The 21634-nt window shown below is 37.2% G+C and overlaps 1 protein-coding gene across 34 annotated transcripts in view; it reads left to right on the top strand.

Moving 5' to 3' along the window:
- Window positions 1-21634, top strand: part of ank3a (ankyrin 3a) — a 132542-nt gene that overhangs the window by 78622 nt on the left and 32286 nt on the right. For 12 of the 34 annotated variants that reach the window (XM_077239363.1, XM_077239345.1, XM_077239331.1 and 9 more), the window contains 8 exons: window positions 5032-5119; window positions 14092-14201; window positions 17497-17721; window positions 17989-18143; window positions 18247-18458; window positions 19231-19438; window positions 20236-20332; window positions 21279-21507. In XM_077239363.1, coding sequence (XP_077095478.1) covers window positions 5032-5119; window positions 14092-14201; window positions 17497-17721; window positions 17989-18143; window positions 18247-18458; window positions 19231-19438; window positions 20236-20332; window positions 21279-21507 — 1324 coding nt within the window. Of the gene's footprint in view, window positions 1-937; window positions 950-5016; window positions 5120-13600; window positions 13652-14091; window positions 14202-15538; window positions 15572-17496; window positions 17722-17988; window positions 18144-18246; window positions 18459-19230; window positions 19439-20235; window positions 20333-21278; window positions 21508-21634 lie in introns of all 34 variants that reach the window. The other 22 variants (XM_077239359.1, XM_077239361.1, XM_077239356.1 and 19 more) reach the window with 7 other exon arrangements.

The raw sequence follows: 21634 nt of genomic DNA, 5'->3' as shown, positions 1-21634 counted from the left end.
CACACATTTGTGGCGTTTTGTGCCCATCCCCTTATTTAAGAGGTCATCTCGTCAGGATCTGGTTGTCGTTGCAGAAGGATGATGAGTGTAAGTGAGAGAAATGGGACACTAGGACGGAGAGGTATCAGTCCTGTCATTCAAGCATTATGTGGCACAATGGAGCCTAATTTTCTGTTGTTGCACGGGACATTTAGTTCTGATTGGCTGGCCTTTGTGTGCCAATTTTCATAGCATTCGAGTACGTGGAATAAATGACTGAAAACAATGACGTCATCACGGGGAAGGGAACACTGAGTGACAAAGCCTGGATAGTGCGTGACTCTTTTTGTGTGAACATGAAGGTGTGATGTGATGGATGCAGACCTACAGTCTCCAGTTATCACCTTTAGTTATGATGGATTGATTGAATTGATCATTTCAATTTTGTGCTCAGGACTTGTGTTGCTCAGAGGAAAGAATTAGCTCTATGGTTTGCTGTATTTGGATATTGACACAAGAGGTATTAAATAGTCAAATGTGAGTCAAATTAGCTGTATAGATTATTGCTATAATTACGTAATTCGCAAAATACTCAGTATCGCTGCTTAGCCAAGGTAAGACATACTGTTTCATGTCTGAAAATGAATTTTAATTGCTTTAGAAATGCTTATTGCTATTATTAGCTTATTACTATTTTGATGTTTCTTAATGATATTCTACTCTACAGTTTCATATTCTGCCTCTTTTATTTTGTTAACATCAGCCTGGCATTGTTTGCTCTTAGATAGGGCTACTAATGTTGCTTGTTTTTGCCAAACACGCACGCACCCAGTCCTGTCTAGGAGCACAACACATGCTGTGGCAGAGCCTCAGTGCCATGCTTAACTCTCACTGCTTCTGCCACGTCCAGTACATTTTACTCTCTTTTCTCTTTCTTCGCTTCTCTCACTCTCTCTAGCCCCAGGATAAGGTAAGAGTGATGTCTTACTCTCTGCCTTTCTCTTTCTGTGCCTTTCGCCTTCTCTCTCCGTAGCTGTCGTTTCTGTCACTGTCCCTTTCCATACGTACTACAACTCCCATCATGCCTCACTCCACCATGTCATCTGGTGCAGTGCGTTTCTATGGAGTCTCATCCCTTTCATACACTGAGGCCTGAGCTCCTCGGCCTGATAAAACAAATTCCTGCATCTCAACTGGAGTTCTGGTCTCTGAACTCCTCTTGTGTTGACGTTTTATTTGTTCTATCTGACTCCGAAGCCAAACCTGCTTTTTATCGGTTACACAAAAGCCATCTAACACTTTTGAAGGCGGATTATAAATTGAAAAGAAGTGAGGAGTGTTTCAATAAAAGGAAAAGGGGGCAGTAGTTGTGTGTTGTGAAATATTGTTTTAAATGTTATTGATGTCTGAAATATTAATGATTAGTGTGCTAACTATTATATGTTGGTTGCTTTGAGTTTTTGTTCAGTGTGGCATGGACTGTGTTTATATATGTTGTGTGTTGCTGTTGTTGCAGTTTAGATGCTCTATGTAACATCCAGGGACAAAAGCCTCAAGCTGATCAGTCAGCTATTGCAATGCCACATTTAATTGGCCATTACTCACAACATTGATCACAGGTCAATTTTATTACAAAATTAAGATATGGTGTTCTAAGCATGTTTGGATATAATCAAAAAAGTGTGCTTTTGATAGAGAAGCATAGAGCGAATAGTTCATCCAAGCACACATATTTGCACATTGAACACAGGACATTAGATAGGAGGCATATGATTATAACATAACTTAGCCAGTTAGGATAAGAGAACAAATATTGTATGCTGTTTCACATGCAATGCACACAAAACCATAGTACAGCCTTCTTTTAAAATACTGTCTCTGTTCAGAATGAGATAATTAGACAGAGAGAAGAAGTGCATAGTAAAGGAGGAAAATGATGAACGAAAAGAAAAAGAGATAAGTTAATGCAGAGAAGGGAAACGAGAGAGTGTGTACTGCAGAGAACGGTGATTCAGCTGCTGTAATACTACAGAACCATAAAAACAATGCCGATCAGGACGAATCAAACTAACGTGCGAGAGGAAGACACAGAAAGACGGTTGTAAACCCATTCATCCAAAGACTAGCACACAAATCAACACCATTTCTTCTGTAAACACACACTCGTGCACAGTTCTGCTGTGTGCGCTACAGTGCTGTACCTTTAAATCCTGCTGATTGCTGCAGAATTTTCAATCTCTCATACACACACTGTACAACCAACCCAAGACTGCTGTCCTGCAGAGATACAGGCATTTCTAAGAGCACTGCAGAAGGGTGCACACATGCACATGCAGTCGTACATTTGAAATGAGCTCAAATTGTCAGTTTATTATTAGTGGTGCTTGCTATAACTATTAGTGGATTTTTTTTTTTCCAAAACCCGTCAGGTTAAATTTAACTAGCGTAAGACCTCTGTTAATTTAAATATACACTACAGTTCAAAAGTTTATGGTCAGTAAGTTTTTAGAAAGAGATTCATCTATTCATCAATAAATCCTGAAAATATTACAGTTTCTACAAAAATATTTAGCAGCCACAACTGTTTTAAATGATTTCTGAAGGATCATGTGACTGAAGACTAAACATATCAGTTCTTACATTTCTAACTTGACATCGCAGCCTGTTCATTATCAAAATAAAAATAGTCAACCAAACATAAAAAGTTACACTGCTCAATTTATATAGTCCGTAGTAGAATCGCCACAATGTGGTCTTATACTAAGCACTTTTTTTTATACATGTGAATGATGTTTTATGTCTGTAGCAATGTTCAGGGAACGAGGAGGCGGGAACAGGCGAACAATCAAATAAACTTTATTTAAAATAAAAGAAACAAACCAAAATACCGCCAGCAGCCCCTTGCGGATGACTGCTGGCTACCGAAAATAAATATAAATGCCAGCAGCCCCTCTCGGACGACTGCTGGCTAAAATAAAATACAAAAACAAAACACAACTAAAATACAGGCCTGTTCCTCTCTCGATCATCAACGTCGTCGCTCCTCCTTTATGCTTCCGCTCCTCCGTGACAGATGCGAGACCAGTGTGCTTCACAGGTGTTGATCATTAGCAATCGCACCACCGGCCTCGCGCCGTTCTCTCACGTCCCTCGGCCATCCTGTTCGCCACAATGTCAATATTGGATAGTGAGTGAAGTACATAGCCTATTTTACATACTAATTATTATTTTAGCATCCAAACACATTGTGAATATGGAAACATTTGGATTCATGCTGAATGAGAGAGGGAGGCCACGAGAACCCAACACTGGTTTCAGTTTCAGTTATGCTTTAAATTAATTAGTTTTAGCTTGACGTTTAAATAGCTACTTATATTTTTCCTTCTTGTTCTGTTCTAAATACCATTAAATTGAAAGTATTTGTTGTGCAGTGAGGGGAACTAAATAGCATATAGTTATGTTGATAGTGTTTATAATGTTTGTTAACATTTTGCTTTATTTACCGGTATTTTAGATATTATTAATCGATCAATTCCGATGAAGGGTAAACCAGTTAAATAAAAGCATCCCTGTTGCCCATTCAACTTCTCTTCTACATGGTCTGCCCATTTCAGTTTTCTTCTTACTTCCTCCTCTCTGTCCATCAGACATCCCAGGGCTCGAATTTCGGTGCGGGATTGCGGGTATTGCGCATCATTTTAATCATTCCCGCAGTTCTTGCGTTTATAATGCGGGAAATTCCCGCAAAAATCTAGCATGTAGGCCTATGAGTAAATTTAACCTAACCGATAATAAGATCAAATCAGTCATTTTAAAACTTTCTGCGAGACGCAATTTCACAAACAGCGTGAGTGATTCTGCCAATGCGCCGTGTCTTCTCTGTCTCTTAAAATAGGTTACACAAGGCAAGCCAATCGCGCTGCACTGCAGGCGGTGATTCTAGACTCTCGCGTTTCAGGAGTCGGGACATATGATGGAAATGTCACTTGCACAATCGGGCCATTGCATCGTCACTATTGTTTATAATTTGTGCGTCTTTTTAAGTCTTACCTATTTAAACATTCAAGCGATTTTAACCCGCATAACAAACAGCTCGTGAGTAACAAAACTAAGTTATTTTTCTTGAATTATAGCGCTTTAACGATCAAAAGCACACAACATTGTCTTAATTCCGGTCTTGGGGAGTATCCTCTCAAACACAATCGGTTATGTCTTAAAAAAATAATACAAAAAGAAAATGCATGTGACACTATGATGAAAACAGTATGGGCCGTTCACGTTACGTCTTTTGCGCGTTCATCCTTTGCTGAAACGTCTTCGTCTTCATGGAGAACGTGGCTCATGATTGCATAGCAACAGGGAGCCCTTTTTAAAAGAGGAGAAAATGGCGCGGACTGCTTTTTTCGCGCAACACGTGAACGTGGATCCGTGCACTAGCTCTTAAAGTGAGAGTAGCCTAAAATGTGTCTCTCATTATTGTATATAAAACAACAAAAGATAGCATTAATTGTAAGGAATCAGGATTAATAGCCTATGTATTCAAATTATACAGGACTAAAAGACTATTCCGTGTTATTTTATATTTGATTACTTTTTTCCGTTTCTATAATTTCTGAATACTAGTGTTAGACCTAAACTTTTCTCTTTATTTCATGTATTTATTTGTGCTAATTTTTTCAATTTAATTAAAAGATTGAAATCAAGCTTCCTTTTGTTTTGTAAACTAAAAAAAATGCTAGTTAAAAGTATTTTTAAAAATTGTCTAATAAAAAGTCCCCCCTCAAATTAAAAAATCCCCCCCATAAGAATGACCTAAAGGGGGATTTCCCCCCTATTTTCCAAAACGAAATTCAGGCCCTGCATCCCTTTCTCTCCTCTCTTCTCTGAATGGTTTGCTTTTGTTCTCCCTGGATGTTGCATGTTGTAACGTTTGTGTTTTTGTTTTGTGTTTGTTCGTCCCTGTTTGTGTCTTTTGCTTTATGTTTGTGTGTATCTGCTTGTGCGTGTGTACATATGTGAACTTCTTACACACTCCAGTCTGCGCTCCTTCAGCTCAGACAGGTCCAACACTCTGAACAGAAGCTCCTTCGCTCGAGACAGCATGATGATTGAAGAGATGCTGGCGCCTACCAAAGACACGGTGAGAATCCCTTCTCTCTTTCTCTCTCACTCTCATTCAGTATTGTTATACTCTGTGTCATACTTCCAGAAAGCAGTAGGAATTAAGAAAATCTTATTTCTATCTTTCTTTTTGCCAAATACTAAGGTAGCATCATCCATAGTAGGAAAGGCAATCCTAGAATGATTAGAATGCTAGAATGTGATGAATACATCAAAGATGTACATCAAATCATATTTATAAACAGTGTTGGATTATTATATTTTATACTACTTTACTATTTATTAATATTTTGAATTAGCTTTAATTTTTATCTTTTTATATATATTTTCATTTTAGTCATTTAATTATGTGCTCTGATCACTTTTCTATTAAGGTATTTTAAATATTTAACAATATGTTAAAAATATTTAGCAATTTTAGTACTTCAGCTTGCTAATTTTATTTCAGTTGTAATTTTCATTAGTTTTTTCTGAAATGATATATCGAAGTGAATGCGAAGTGGCCCATTCCACGGATGAGAATCCATGAACCACATTATTAGGAGTAGGACTAAACAATGTATTAAAACCATACCATAGCGTAGTGCTATTGTGAATTCACAAAGGCTGCAATTCAATTAAATGATTTAAATGATACATGCGCTTTATTTATTTACTTGCGTGTAGGTTTCGTGCGTCTCAGAGCGGCTCCATTCACACTAAATGCTGCTCCTCATGAACTGTTATTATTTATATGCATGGAGCATCTCTGCATATGCTGTGAGTTTGGGTTGCTTAACATTCATCTGGGAATGCAGTGTGTGCCATTGTATCCGATTTGTAAGGCAAATCATTTGTAAACCTACACTAGGGTTGCCAACTTTCTGAAATGGAAATAAGGAACGGTGGCGGGAGGAGGGGGGGTGTGTGTATCCACTTTTATTTTTCAAACATTTTTTGAAAAATAACCCCTGAAATGATGACTTCTGGTGAATATTGTATAACATCATACATTATAGCATATTATAATACAACTTATTAGGCCTATATCAGGGCTCAACATAAGAAAAAATCTCCACTGGCCCCCCAGGGCCAGTAGATCAGAGTTTTACTGGCCCCTTCTATATTTTTACTAGCCCTGAAAGAAATATAAGGAAAAGCACTTTTCCATTAAACTGTATTTATTGTATACATTAGTTTTATTTTTTCTTGTCCCCTCACAATGACAGTAAACTAATTATTACCTTACATGAGTGATGAGTAACGTTACATAGGCCTATTTTCACTTCAAAACGGCGAAATTAGACAAAAGTATATTAGTTTGCCTGATTATTTTTGTCATTCGTTTAACATTGAATGACCTAAAAAAGCTGTCAATGAAAAAAAAATTAAAAAATGAAGAACAAAACAATTTTAAATTGAAGGATATGGAAACAAATATAGGGAATGTAATGTAGGCTATGCAATAGGCTATATTATGTTCAAAAAGGTGGTTAAATCCTTGTTTAATATTGGCCAAACAACATTTAATTCAAATGTTTACTTAATCTTAATATTTGGCCACTGCTTTTCTATAGAAATGCTAAAGCCACTTTTCTTGAACAGTGAACGTTTTCAATAAGAATAATATGTGGACATCCAAACGTGCAAACTCAGAGAAAGGGTTTAATTTTTTATTTTGAAATCACGATAATCAAAACGCATATTTAGAAATATATTGACGTATTCTCCTGTGTTGGTGTAGGTTAGGGTTGCCAACCATTCCGTATAATACGGAATCGTCCCGTATTTGACACATAAAAGTCTTTTTCCGTATTGAACTGATACGGAACGCACTTTGTTCTGTATTTTTGAGAATCCATTCAGTGCAAATCCATGACAGACACATAGCTTCTAATATATGTCAGACAGATTATGAACGAAGACATTTGTAGGCTATGATAAGAAAAAAGGGCAAAAAAACAGACAGTGCGGTAGATACTAATTTCTCCCCCTGTTTGTCTATGATCAGCTGCGTAGCGTTTTTAACATCTTGCAACATCATCAGAGAATGCCCTTTTAATTGGTCGTTAGTCGTTGTGAGGCACGTATTGTAGCAACGATGACAACAAGTGACAACAGCGGGAAATGTAAAAATGACTACCTCAGAGCAGCCGGCGAAAAGAAAGTTATCTATAATGGAAGTATAATTATATAAAGATATTTGCACTACACTTCCTTAAAATGTTGTCTAATTAAATTAAAAATATTATTTTTTGCACTGGAAAGAACATTCTAGAAGTCTAATTCTATTGAATAAGTTTGCACAAGGCTACAGAAAACTGTTGTGTTTATTTTTCTTCAAATGCAGTCTAAGCCGATGAGTTTTGAATGTTATATGTTGTATTTGTTTAAGTAAAAAATAAAACGTATTATAAACTAAACAAATCAATGGTTCATTGTTGGCAAAATTATCATGATAGCCTTTATACACTCACCTAAAGGATTATTAGGAACACCTGTTCAAATTCTCATTAATGCAATTATCTAATCAACCAATCACATGGCAGTTGCTTCAATGCATTTAGGGGTGTGGTCCTGGTCAAGACAATCTCCTGAACTCCAAACTGAATGTCAGAATGGGAAAGAAAGGTGATTTAAGCAATTTTGAGCGTAGCATGGTTGTTGGTGCCAGACGGGCCGGTCTGAGTATTTCACAATCTGCTCAGTTACTGGGATTTTCACGCACAACCATTTCTAGGGTTTACAAAGAATGGTGTGAAAAGGGAAAAACATCCATTATGCGGCAGTCCTGTGGGCGAAAATGCCTTGTTGATTCTAGGGGTCAGAGGAGAATGGGCCGACTGTTACAACCGAGGTATGCAGCAAAGCATTTGTGAAGCCACAACACGCACAACCTTGAGGCGGATGGGCTACAACAGCAGAAGACCCCACCGGGTACCACTCATCTCCACTACAAATAGGAAAAAGAGGCTACAATTTGCAAGAGCTCACCAAAATTCAGAATTTGGCGTAAACAGAATGAGAACATGGATCCATCATGCCTTGTTACCACTGTGCAGGCTGGTGGTGTTGGTGTAATAGTGTGGTTGATGTTTTCTTGGCACACTTTAGGCCCCTTAGTGCCAATTGGGCATTGTTTAAATGCCACGGCCTACCTGAGCATTCTTTCTGACCATGTCCATCCCTTTATGGCCACCATGGACCCATCCTCTGATGGCTACTTCCAAGAGGATAATGCACCATGTCACAAAGCTCGAATCATTTCAAATTGGTTTCTTGAACATGACAATGAGTTCACTGTACTAAAATGGCCCCCACAGTCACCAGATCTCAACCCAATAGAGCATCTTTGGGATGTGGTGGAACGGGATCTTCGTGCCCTGGATGTGCATCCCACAAATCTCCATCAACTGCAAGATGCTATCCTATCAATATGGGCCAACATTTCTAAAGAATGCTTGCAGCACCTTGTTGAATCAATGCCACGTAGAATTAAGGCAGTTCTGAAGGCGAAAGGGGGTCAAACACAGTATTAGTATGGTGTTCCTAATAATCCTTTAGGTGAGTGTATATGTGGTTCAGTCTTGTATATTGATAAGCCTACTTTGCTATTCTATACATATATAGGCAGGGCTCGACATAAGCGATGGCCCGGGGCCAGTAAAAGAGTATGTCGGGCTAGTTGATTGGCCAGTGACTGGCCATCAGCAAAACAAACAGCAAACGTCATATACGTACAGTGGCGCGAAGAGTGTCAATGTTACTTCAGGTTATTTATAACGTGTTAAAATGTCAAAGAACTACGAGGCTGATACGAGAAAGAGGACATTCCTAGTAGGGAATATATATCGATTTTTTTTAAACGATATGGAATGAGGCAATACCGTTTATATCGATACAGTAGTTTGATACGAGCACATCTGAAAAATATAGCGGAGGAAGCAGTGTGAGCTCCTGCAGTGAAAGAACATAGTACAATTGTCCTAAACATGACACAAGCTAGTATTAAGCGCTTCAAAATAACTGGTAAGATATAGTTAACAAGTTTAAAGCAGCTTGCTCTGACAGATACTGTTGCTGACTGACAGATGAGTACTGGCACTGTTTAATGCGTCTGAGACGTGGTGCTTTCCTCAGTGCTTAACTTACATTTCACTGGTATATTCTCCATCTGTAAATGTTAGAAAGTCAAACAAATATGTCCATTTCACTGTCAGGAGAGGACGAGCTTCTGCAAGTGAATCTCGCTAAAATTCAAGCTTCCGTTAATGAGCGCCACCGCGAGCACGCGCGCCAAACAGACAAGCACAATAGAATAGTAGCGCAATAATTCTGACTAAAATATACATATTGCTAAAATATTTGTTGTTGGAGAAAATAAATGTGCGATACGTGGAATTTTAAACCTACAAGTATATTTTTATGAAAGTGACCATTATAATGGGGTAATCAAATGCAGGCTAATAGCCTATAATTAGTTTGTGCTTTTGTTTTTATTTTAATTTTTAGTTTAGCCTTTAGTCATTTTAAAAACGAAGTTTTTAGAGTGTAATGTTACAATTTTAGAATGTAATGTGATTTTAACTGTACCTAACAATTTGTTATGCAAGTACATAGTTGTTAAAAACACATAATATAAAGTGTGAAAGTGCATAAAGCAAACCTTATTTTTTTGATGTTGTAAACAATTTCTAGTGGTGACCAGTCAGATGTAGATAAGGTGTGATATCTCATAGCGGTGCAGTGACACACACACATAGCACACAAATTTATGGTAAAATAAATTTAAGTCAATTTTAAATATATTTTCTCAGTATTGAATTAATTAATTATTTTATAATAAATTATAAACAGGGTTGTTATTGTTAACTAAACCTAAAAGTAAGACTTTTAGTTTATTATTACTATTAGTTATAAATTAGGGCTGTCACTAACAATTATTTTGGTAATCGAGTAATAGGTCGATTATTTTGGCGATTAATTGAGTAATCTGGCATTTTTTGTGGTAATAAAAATAGACCTAAGCCTTTAAAATTAATTAAAATACATATATATTAACAATGAGGTAATAATATTTGGTTCAAATGAAGTATCCAATGCAAATAATCAGATGGTTTATGGAACAACACTGATAAAATACATAATATACATAATATAAACAATCAGTATTATAACAAATGCCTGCAGAGGGTGCCAACGGCCTGGTGGTATTACACTTTACAGCATATTAACCCTTAGGGGTCTGAGGTAGGGATGCTCCGATTGATCGGACGCCGATCATGATCTGCCGACATTGGCTTAAAATAGATTGATCGGCGAACCCCAAAAGCGCCGATCAAAAAAGCCGATCACGTGACGTAAATTACTCGCGCGACTTTTTCCCACCTGCATGCGTGGCGCACGGGCACACAACAGCAGAGTGCAGCTTGGCAGTGGCAACATGAGTTCTCCTTCACCGGAACGAATAGGGAGTCTCCCAACGGATTGAAGCGTGCGTCCGAGTGAAGACCGTGCACCGCGCGAGCCACAACAGAACGCGGTATCTGCGCCACTGATTGCTGCGGCAACGAGCACTTTGATCACTTGATAAAAAAAAACATTTCAGCGCTAGATCGCCTCTTATTTAACAAATGAACAAAATGAATGCTCTGAGTTAACTGGAGATGTTTTTATTTATTTGTATTGGTACATTCGTGCTGCGAGATGTTTCAAAAGTGGTGGTGGTATTTTATTTTTTTTGATCTGAAGTAGTTGGTTCCTCAACTACATCATATTCAGATTCAGATTATTTTATTTAATGCCATGTCAGCATTCAAAGCTATTTTCATGGCAAAAATTCAATTATAAAAATACAAATATCATATAAATACAACTACATCAGACGTTCATAATAATAACAGAAAAAAACGTGCCATAGTTTTGTCCTTTTATCAGTAGCCAGTTTTGGTGTAACAAGTTGTTCATTTTGTTGCCAATTAGTAAATGTAGTGGGTGTATTAAGAGGCTACAATTTCCAAATATGCCTAGGTGTAACTTGATCCCCTCCCATTAGGCTGATCTGATGTGTGTTGGTCTGCCTGACCCCTCTTTGTTTGGAATAATTTAATGTTACTCTGCCTTATTTGGGAAAGCTGGCCTACAGTAGCCTTAAGACATCTCATTTTCTAAATACAATTAAATAAACACATTTCTACAAATGGTGCAAACTCTGCTAGATTATAGATAAAAGATTCCCATTCCCCTGCCATTCTGTGATCGGCAGTGATCGGCAATCGGCAGATCATGATTTTGGTGATCGGTAATCGGTGATCGGCCCCAAAAATGCTGATCGGAGCATCTCTAGTCTGAGGTGTTTTCTGGGTCCTGGAGGTGTTCTGACATACTCTGACATTTGTGCTTTTTTCAATTATTTATAAACATGTTAATGGCAAAGGTGTAAATTCACTCTATATAGCACAAACGGGGCTACCGTAATATGTGAGCAACATGTATGTACATGTTTGTATTTTTAAGATAATAATGTTTATGCGTGGTTTGTGAAAAAACAAAAAACAAATGTCACTGAAATAAGGTCATAAAACCCATAGTGATTATTCCTTCACAATACTTTTGAAAATTGTATCGCATAGCCTAGAATATTTGCTCTAAAACTATGTGAAAATCATCCTGCATACTCATTTAGATAAGACAATATATTGATTTAAAATTTGTATGACGTGTTTTGTGTGAGAGAGCTTTATGCGAGGAGGCGTGAATCTCTCATTAATATGAATGCATATTACACCTGAGAAAGACAAAGACCCTCCCCTAATGGCCCTATCAGGTGCTATCAGGCCCGATCATTATGAGGAGCCTTGCACAAAGAATGAGGAGAAATTAAAAAAAGAATGGCTTTTAGATTGTCAGGATTTATTTACAACACAACATAATCCAAAGATACACAACAAAGGACAAAAAGCACATTAGTAAACACACTGATCTAAAGACAAAGACTTAAACAGTCACACACCTTTGTGCCATTCCTGAAACATAGTAGCCTACATACCTGTCATGTCCAAGGTGTTTGACTTTTCATTTTACCATGTTCATGTACAGTGTGTGCGTATATATATATATACACACACACACTGCCGTTCAAAAGTTTGGGGCCGGTATGATTTTTAATGTTTTTTAAAAGAAGTCTCTTCTGCTCACAAAGGCTGTATTTATTTGATTAAAAATACAAAACAAACCGAGTAATATTGTGAAATAATATTTCAATGTAAATCAGCTGTTTTCTATGTGAATATATAGTAAAGTGTAATTTATTCCTGTGATCAAAGCTGAATTTTCAGCATCATTACTCCAGTCTTCCGTGTCACATGATCCTTCAGAAACCAGTATAATATGATGATTTGATACTCAAGAAACATTTTTCATTATCATCAATGTTGAAAACAGTTATTTACATTTTTATTTCAGGATTCTTTGATGAATAGAAAGTTCAAAAGAACAGCATTTATCTGAAAAATAATCTTTTGTAACATTAAACACTACCGTTCAAAACTTTGGGGTCAGTACGAATTTTTATTTAATTTTTTGGGGGAAATAAATAAAATGGATCAATACTTTTATTCATCAAGGAGGAATTAAATTGATAACAAGTGACAGTAAAGACATTTATAATGTTACAAAAGATTCTATTTCAAATAAATGCTGTTGTTTTTAAATTTGTGTTCATCAAAGGCTCCCATGGGATTTGCGCAAGCCCGGTCCCCATCCACACAGATAGAAACACACTCTTCTCTTTTGTCCAGTGTCACATTCTCATTTCCAAATGTGCCTTTTAATAAACTCAAAAGACTTGTGACTTTCAGTCTAATAATCAAAATGCTTGGCATAAATCTATCCATAAACAGATGCCGGCAGAAAGATAAAGAGAGGGAAAAGGAGAGAGATGGAGAGTCAGACTTGGACTCTGTCAAGCTTTTCCATGATGCGTTTTCCTGTTCAGAGTTCGGTTGCTCTTTCCATTTTCAGGAGCAAATGTTCACACCAGACTCTTGAAAAATGAATTCCTAAAGAATGCAGAGATATAGTTATTAGTCCACTGAATTTGTTTGATTAAAATTTGAATTGGATTCACTTATGCAGATTAAATATGACAACTATTAGCCTTAACTAAACATAAGTGTTATGAGGTTTAGTATTCATACAGCCTTGAGAGTCCCTTGAGAGTGCAAGCGAGAGAGTGCAATACTGCATACTAAACTGTTTTTATTTTTCCTTCAGTGTCAGATGTTGTCTTCCAAAAGTGATTGCCTGCCTTGACAGCTTTTTGGGCATCATTCAAGTGTTCAATTTAGGTTTGATTAGGTAGACAGATCACTAGGTTTTAAACAACATCAGAGAAAGACTTAGTGTTTTTTTTAGCACACTCCTTATTTCCTCTCTTTTTGTTTGGCAGAGCAAAGATCACCCTTTCCTCCTTTACAGCAAGTAGTGTAAAACTGCCTGTATTTGTGTTTTTCTTTTAAAGCTTCAGAGTGTATTTAAAGATATTTCCTACATGGTGGACCCTCAGAATAAGGTACAGGTTCTTGATCATGACCATGTTAGTCATCACTCTCCATTTTTTCAATTCTTTCATTACTCAAAAATCCGAACACACTTGTTTTCTCTCATTTAGTCTCTCATTGGTATTTGTGTGTTATTGTTTGTTTATAAATATAAGCTCCACCCCCATCTGCAGCCGTGTCGGTGTTTATTTCATGGTCTTTCACTCATTGTGTTTTTTCTTATTTTTTTCTTATTGAGTGTCCTGTTTGAGGCCATGTTTCATCCAGATGCATCAATGCAGTGTTTCCAAAGACATATTGTTTTCTTAACTTCATATCTTGGCAGTGGTTTTACAAGGCATCTCAGGAGATCTTTCGAAATGTATTTTTTTTTTAACAACCTGCACACACCTTTAAAAGGGGGTAATCAACTTTCCTGACCCCATATCATTATGTTTGGATGTGTTTACAGCACCTCGCAGTGACTCGTGAATACAACAGTGAGTGTATGCGGCGGTACAGTTGGACCCCTGACACAGTGGACCACTCACACAACACTGCGTGCAGTCCCGTGCACTCTGGGTAAGAATACGTTTTTGTGTTTAGATTGTTTAACACGATTTTAAAGGATGCAAACACATTAGTAGCCACGACATTATTATATTTTGATAATATATGATGTTTATTATACACTACTGTTCAAAAGTTTGGGTCGGGTGAGATTTTTGAATGGTTTCGCAAGAAGTCTCTTATTCTCATCAAGGCTGCATTTATTTTATTAAAATTACAGGAAAAACAGTAATATTGTGAAATACTGTGATTATTACAATTTAAAATGACTGATTAAAATATAATAAATAATTTAGAATACAATTTATATTTTAATTTAATTTATTCCTGTGATGGCAAAGCTTAAAGGTTGTATCAGTGATTTCTGGCCCCAAAATAAATGACAGGGGCGGGTGTTGTGAGGTTTTGCGCTCGTGCACGGCTGGACGCGAAATCGGAGCAACACCCGCCCCTGTCAGTGATTGGTTGGAACACTGTTTATTTTGGCTTTGAGTGGTGGTTGTACCCATTTGTTTTTGTGTGGAGATCTCAGAGCCTAGGCTGCCTACAGAGACGCGGTTTTTGGACGGCATGCTTATGGGGCGAGCAGCTAGCTGATCGTTAGGAAAGATTAGACATTTATTTTGGGGCCAGAAATCACTGATACAACCTTTAATGTTTAGCTACTATTGCTTCAGTTTTCTGCATTATTTTATCCTTATGCTGCTTAATATTTTTTTGTGGAAACCTTAATACAATTGAAATATGTTGTGACATTATAAATGTCTTTGTCACATTTAATCAATTTAGTGCAATTTGTTTAAAAAAAAAAAACTTTCTTACCGACCTATAACTTTTGAACGGCAGTGCTCAACCCCCCTTATTACACAGTAGAATTTTATTTTATTAATGAGAGTTTAAAAGTGTAGTCATTTCCAGTAGTGGCAATTATGTCAGCATTGTCATTCATTTCGCTAAAACTTGACTCTCTACTTTTAACAACCTATTTCTCCTAAGGGGGGACCGAGCATATCATTAGTGTATTATAATGATACCATTTATGATTGGTGGAAGATGATTTAACCCAACCAATCTGCAAACATGATGCTGTTTTGGGCAAGCATGCAAAAAGCTTTTCATCGGCTTCATTGAGTTGTTTGCATAAAGCACATTTTGTTTTCCTTTAGGCCCCCCCCCCCCCCCACTCCATGCACACACTTTCTTCTGCATTGCACATAAGATCTGATTTTTGATTTGCTTACTTGTATGTCAGCTGTTTTACCATGACAACAACTGTAATAATTAATGTTGTTTATTTTTACCTCCTGCTTTCTGTTCTTTTTTTCTTTTTGTTAATTTCCCTTTTGCAGCCCTTCCTCCCCGCTTCCTCAGTATGACTCCAGGTGAAAACTGAGTCCGGTGACATCACTCTTTCTATAGCTTTCTGTCCTGTCTTTTCCCTATATTTTTCATCTGTTCTCTCCTGTATTCTTTCACTCTTTATCTCTTTCCTGTTCTCCAGTGTTTTATTCCCAGTTTTATCTCCTCATCTGTGTGAGCGCTCCTCCACACTGGGTGTGTGAATAGCCGGTCTGTGGAAAATGGACCTCATATACATTCAGAGATCAGCAACTTCAGCACATTTCTAAAATAAATTGCAGATCACTCATTACACAGACTAGTACTAGCACCATCAGCACATTAGAAAATTTGTGATGAAAGGGAGTTTGTCATGTGCTTCAGTTCTCAGTGTGAAATCACCTGTTAAAGCTGCATCATTTTTTTTTTCACTAGGAATGGGCAATATATTGAAATGTTACAGTGTATTTGTGATAATTTTTCTGATGATTTAAATTACTAATTCTGAATTTCACAATGATGGTGACATGATTAGTCCACACCAATAAGTCTTGTGAGTGTGAGAGCATTTATAGTGTCCCTGATTTAAAGTTTACTCTAATTCAAAAACTTGTTTACGCCATCACTCAATATTGTTGAATCCTTGAGGTGACATATCTCGTATATTAAATATATATTTATTATAGATATGTAAGCAATTTGTTTTACTATTTATTGTTATATTGACCCATATAAAAGGAAATTATTAAATATCCTTCTTCCATGAGATTTTTAGTTATTTATTTATTCAACTCTTTTCAAGAGGGGTTTTAAATACTTTTCTTCACCAAGGATGAATTAAATTGATCAAAAAGGACAGTAAAGACTTACTATAAAAAAAAATTAAATAAATGCTGTTCTTTTTAAATGTATATTTATCAAAGAATCTTAAAAATTAATGTATCACAGGTTTCACTCAAATGTTAAGCAGCACAACTGTTTTTAACATTGATAATAATAAGAAATGTTTCTTGAGGTCCAAATCAGCATATTAGAATAATCTCTGGAGTATCATGTGACTCTGAAGACTGGCGTAATGATGGCTGCTGAAAATACAGCTTTGCAAACACACAAATTAAATTTTTAAAATAAACAAATTTAATTAAATTTTTATAAAATATCAAAATAGAAAATCATTATCTTAAATTGTAATAATATTTCACAATATTTCTATTTTTACTGTACTTTTGATCAAATAAATGCAGCCTTGGTGAACAAAAGAGACTTCAAAAACACAAAATATTACAGACCTATAAAAAATTTAAACCGGAATATTTTATATCATCAGTAGGTTGAAAAATGTCACAATTTAGAATTTTAGCTGCACTGCCCAGCCCACATCCAGTGTTAGGATCTCATGTGCACGTAACAAACACACAATTGCATTCAGTTCACATTAACAGATAATGGGGGTTTTGGGTTTTTGGTCCACCTGTGGAGGGGCTTTTGGTCACACTGTTGATCACTGATCTCTGCTTCGAAACAATTGATCTTGGCAGTAAACGGGATAGCATTTGAATGCGAGTCATGAGTACAGTAACTGTGGTAATATTTTGGTAGGTCAATATTCAAGGAATCCCTTGTGTTTCTTCAAAGTGTCTCTGTTGCTGTTGAATGAGGGATTAAATGCTGCCAGGTTTAACAGCTCGAAGCACTGTCACTCTTTAATTGTTTTTCCTCTGTCTCTATCTCTCTTGCTGTAATGGTCTGTTCTCGCTTACTGTCTCTCCTTCTTTTCTGTTTCTGCTTAGACCTTTGCCTTCTCTCTCGCTCTCTCTTTCCTCACCACGTGTGTTGGGTGTACAGTGATCACAGCATGGGAATCGTCTCTCACTCGTTCGTGTCTGTGTAGTGGTTTAAGCGTGGTGTCCCTCTTTCTTTCTTAATTTCCTTCCCTCTCTTTCATTATTCCTTCATTCTCTTCTTACAGGTTCCTAGTGAGTTTCATGGTGGACGCTCGGGGTGGGTCGATGAGAGGAAGTCGTCATGATGGTATGCGTATAATCGTTCCACCCAGGAAGTGTCCAGCACCAACACGAATCACCTGCCGCCTAGCAAAGCGCCACCGCCTGGCGTACCCACCCCCTATGGTGGAGGGGGAGGGTCTTGTGAGCAGACTGGTGGAGATGGGGCCATCCGGGGCACAGTTTTTGGGGTAAGAGTTCCTCCGAGGTGGCTAAAAATATCTGTAGTTTCACAGTAAAAGCAGATAAATCATGAAAAACATAATCTCTACGGGGATTTATCAGGGTTTCCATCTTAAATTCTCTTCTTCACTTAAATTCTCTTTAAATTAGTTCTGATTTCAATTTGCATGGTGTAATTCTCCATCTTGCTGTCGGGTTTTGAGTGCTTGGTTGTATTAAATGCATTGGAGTTCCACTATCTGTTCACCCCTTTATTATCTTCACTTTTTTTTCAGGCCTGTGATAGTAGAAATTCCTCATTTCGGCTCAATGCGTGGAAAGGAGAGAGAGCTGATCGTCCTACGCAGCGATAATGGAGAGACCTGGAAAGAACATCATTATGACTGCAAAGTAACAGAGCTCACTTCAATGCTCAATGGCATGGATGAGGGTAATGGACAAACAGCTGATGACATAACTAAAACTACCTCATGGGGAGCTTTCATTTTATTCTCAGGATTTTTGTTTATTTGTGATTTCATATGTGATTACAGAGATGGACAGTCTAGCAGAGCTGGAGAAAAAACGCATCTGCCGCATTATCACAAAAGATTTCCCACAGTACTTTGCGGTGGTGTCACGCATCAAGCAAGAAAGTGATCACATGGGACCTGAGGGCGGAGTCCTGAGTAGTGAGGCGGTTCCCATGGTGAAGGCTGCATTTCCCCACGGAGCGCTTACAAAGAAGATTCGTGTTGGACTACAGGTATAAAGGCTTATCAAGATGGTTGTTGTCAAATTATATTTAGTCAAGCTTACTTAATTTTTACTTTTACGTGGTTTCCAAGGTCATGGAAAAACAGGAAATATAAGGGAATTTTAAAATTGTGTTTTCAGGAACTGGAAAAGATGTTTCTATAGTAAATATTTTTAATATGTACTTAAAAATATATATTATGATATTGTTGAAGAGCTTGTGTAGATGAAAACACACTTACAAGCCAAAACAGTGTTCGATTTGTTTTGTCTGAGTCTGTCTAACTGGTTCACAAAATGATCGGAATGATTTTTCAGATAAAGTAATTTTAGCAGTTTACATAAAACTGGCCTGTCTTTTCATCTCAAGGAGCTCTGGGAACTTTATTTCTCTCTCACACACACAATAGTAGAATATTCCTCCCCCAACACACACACAAAATAGCAGAATATCATCTATTCTTTGGAGATAGTGACTCTGTGGACATAGAAAATATCTGTTTAACTGTGGTCGACATGCATTTCCTGGCAGACAACCCATGACTATAGCATAGAAACTGAGAATGTATACATTACACAAGGAACAAGTCAGGAGACTAAAGCAATAAAAAGCTATTCACATTCTAATGATAATTAGCTAGAAGCATATGCCTAGAGACATGAACAACAAACACACAGCATGCATGCACACATTTGCACACTGTAGATGCTCTGCAAATAGATTCTGTTTTGTTCTCCTATTCTTAATACTGCTTTTCTCTCTGTCGGTTTCTCTCTCTTAGGCACAGCCAGTACCAGAGGACATGGTGTGGACCATCACTGGTAACCGTGCGTCCTTCAGCCCGATTGTTACTGTGGAGCCCAGGAGGAGGAAATTCCACAAGCCCATCACCATGACAATCCCAGTACCGCCCAGATGCAAAGAGGCTGTTGCTAATGGACGCAAAGGAGAACCTGCCCCCTGCCTTAGACTGCTCTGTAGCATCACAGGCATGTGAATAGTGAAAGTTTATGTATGTGTATTTTAAATAAGATAGGGGTGAAAATGTCAGGCTTAAATTTTTTGATTTTAATACTTAAACTTGAGCTTCTTTCATTCGAGAGCAGAAATATAAATGAATCATAATGGCTTAATGAATCTGCAATAACAACTGCACGTTGATTTTATGATCCCCCATCTGAATTTAATTTCAACATTTGGGTTCACTTTGGAGTATACAGAGTTAAAATAGCAGGTAAATTAGGGCTGTCTACACGACACCGTTTTCAACTAAAAACGTAAAACTTTTTATGCGTTTTGGCCGTTTGTTTACATGACAACGGCATTTTGGGTGCGTGAAAACGCAAAGTTTTGAAAACGGGTTTCAAAGTGCAAGTTTTTGAAAACGGTCTCCGTGTAAACAGCAAAAACGTGAATCTCTGAAGACGATGACGTCATGCACATACATATTACGTCTTCAGTCTATAGTGTTTCATCGCCATCTAATAGCCTAGCAGCAGAATACAGGGTTTTTAATAATTTTCGTGGATCCGTGTGAATGGGGATCGTTTTGACAATGGTGTCTTCTGTACGCGGACAACTAAAAGGAAAAACTTCTCCGTTTTAAGCATATCGTTGCCGTGTAAACATACCCTGAGATAAAGCATGCATTTGAAAGTGACATCAAATTCCATACTGCTATCAAATAAAAAGGACCAATCAATAATTAAGTATCCTACCCAACAGATATCACAGGCTCTGTAGTGATTCCCGACACCAGTGTTTAAAAAGTATTGCATCTTTTTAGGTGGAACATCCCCTGCACAGTGGGAAGACATCACTGGGACCACTCCTCTCTCCTTTGTCACAGACTGTGTTTCCTTCACCACAAATGTGTCTGCCAGGTGAGTCTCAGCTGATGTTGGAGTTTATCACATGCAGATTCAAATCATGTCCTTCAAAGTTGGAGACAGTGGAGGATTTGTGGCCTAGATTAATTTATAGCATTCTAATCGTGTTCATCTGCAAAGTCAGATGCTGATTGAACTCAAACATGACAGCAGACTGTTGTCTAGAAAAATTAATTAGTGAGAAGAGGTTCACATAAGGTCATTAAATAACAGACACCTTTTCTATAAATAGTGTGAGGATCTGCTTATCTTTCTGCTCAAATTTCTCTAAATTATGCAAATCACTTTTTTGTGAATTTCAGTTCCAAACAATAATGTTCTTAAAAATAAACATTAATTAATTAATAATTAACATTAATTGATATTACCTTGAACTGCATAAGCCAAGCATTATGCAAAATTAAACCATGCATATTCTCGCTGCCTCTGACCCTGCATTTAATGTAGTTTTAATGTAGTTTATTTTATTTTACGTTACATATTTTTGTTTGTTGTTTTTAGGAATATGCATGTCATGCAACATGTTCATGTTGGGATCTTCCTAATTTGACTAGCTACTAATAAGATTAATTTACGTAAAAAAAATTATTGGTACGCACAGCCTTTGACATCAACAACAAAAGATATGAGATATGTTTTCTCCTCCTTTTGATAAGCATATTTATTTTCTTATAAAGAAAAGCTTCTATAGTCATATTTTGTTATTTGCATTTTTTGTCTATGAAACAAAGATTTGTGGCCTTTTTTGAGATTTTTTATTAAGATTTTGTTTCCATAATTTATATCATCTTAAACAAGTAAACATCTTAGAACCAAAATTCTTCATCCCGTGGAGTTGTAACAGCGAAAGAACTGTAAATATTTGTGAAAAATTGAAGAATTGGGGAGAATTTTCCTTATTCTAGGCAATCCCCCACCCCCTCTCCTCTCTTTTCTGTAGATTTTGGTTGGCAGACTGTCAGCAGATCTGTGAGACTGTGGGTTTAGCATCTCAGCTGTACCGAGAGCTGATCTGTGTTCCGTACCTGGCCAAGTTTGTGGTGTTTGCTAAAATGATCGACCCTGTAGAGTCCCGCCTTCGTTGCTTCTGCATGACTGATGACAAAGTCGACAAAACTCTGGAGCAGCAGGAAAACTTTGAGGAGGTGGCAAGAAGCAAAGACATTGAGGTGTGCAACTGTAACTCAAACTCTAGCCTTCACACATGCACAAACACAACACTATACACGTTCACATAAATAATTAATGATGAACATACTCTCAGTGTTTGGAAACAGTGAGTCATCATGAGTTTGT

The sequence above is a fragment of the Siphateles boraxobius genome, unplaced genomic scaffold (assembly GCF_051911475.1).
Source record: "Siphateles boraxobius isolate OS27281-9 unplaced genomic scaffold, OSU_SipBor_1 22, whole genome shotgun sequence".
NCBI lineage: Eukaryota > Metazoa > Chordata > Actinopteri > Cypriniformes > Leuciscidae > Siphateles > Siphateles boraxobius.
The sequence above is the reverse complement of the archived record's forward strand: the minus strand, read 5'-3'. Positions and strand labels throughout refer to the sequence as shown.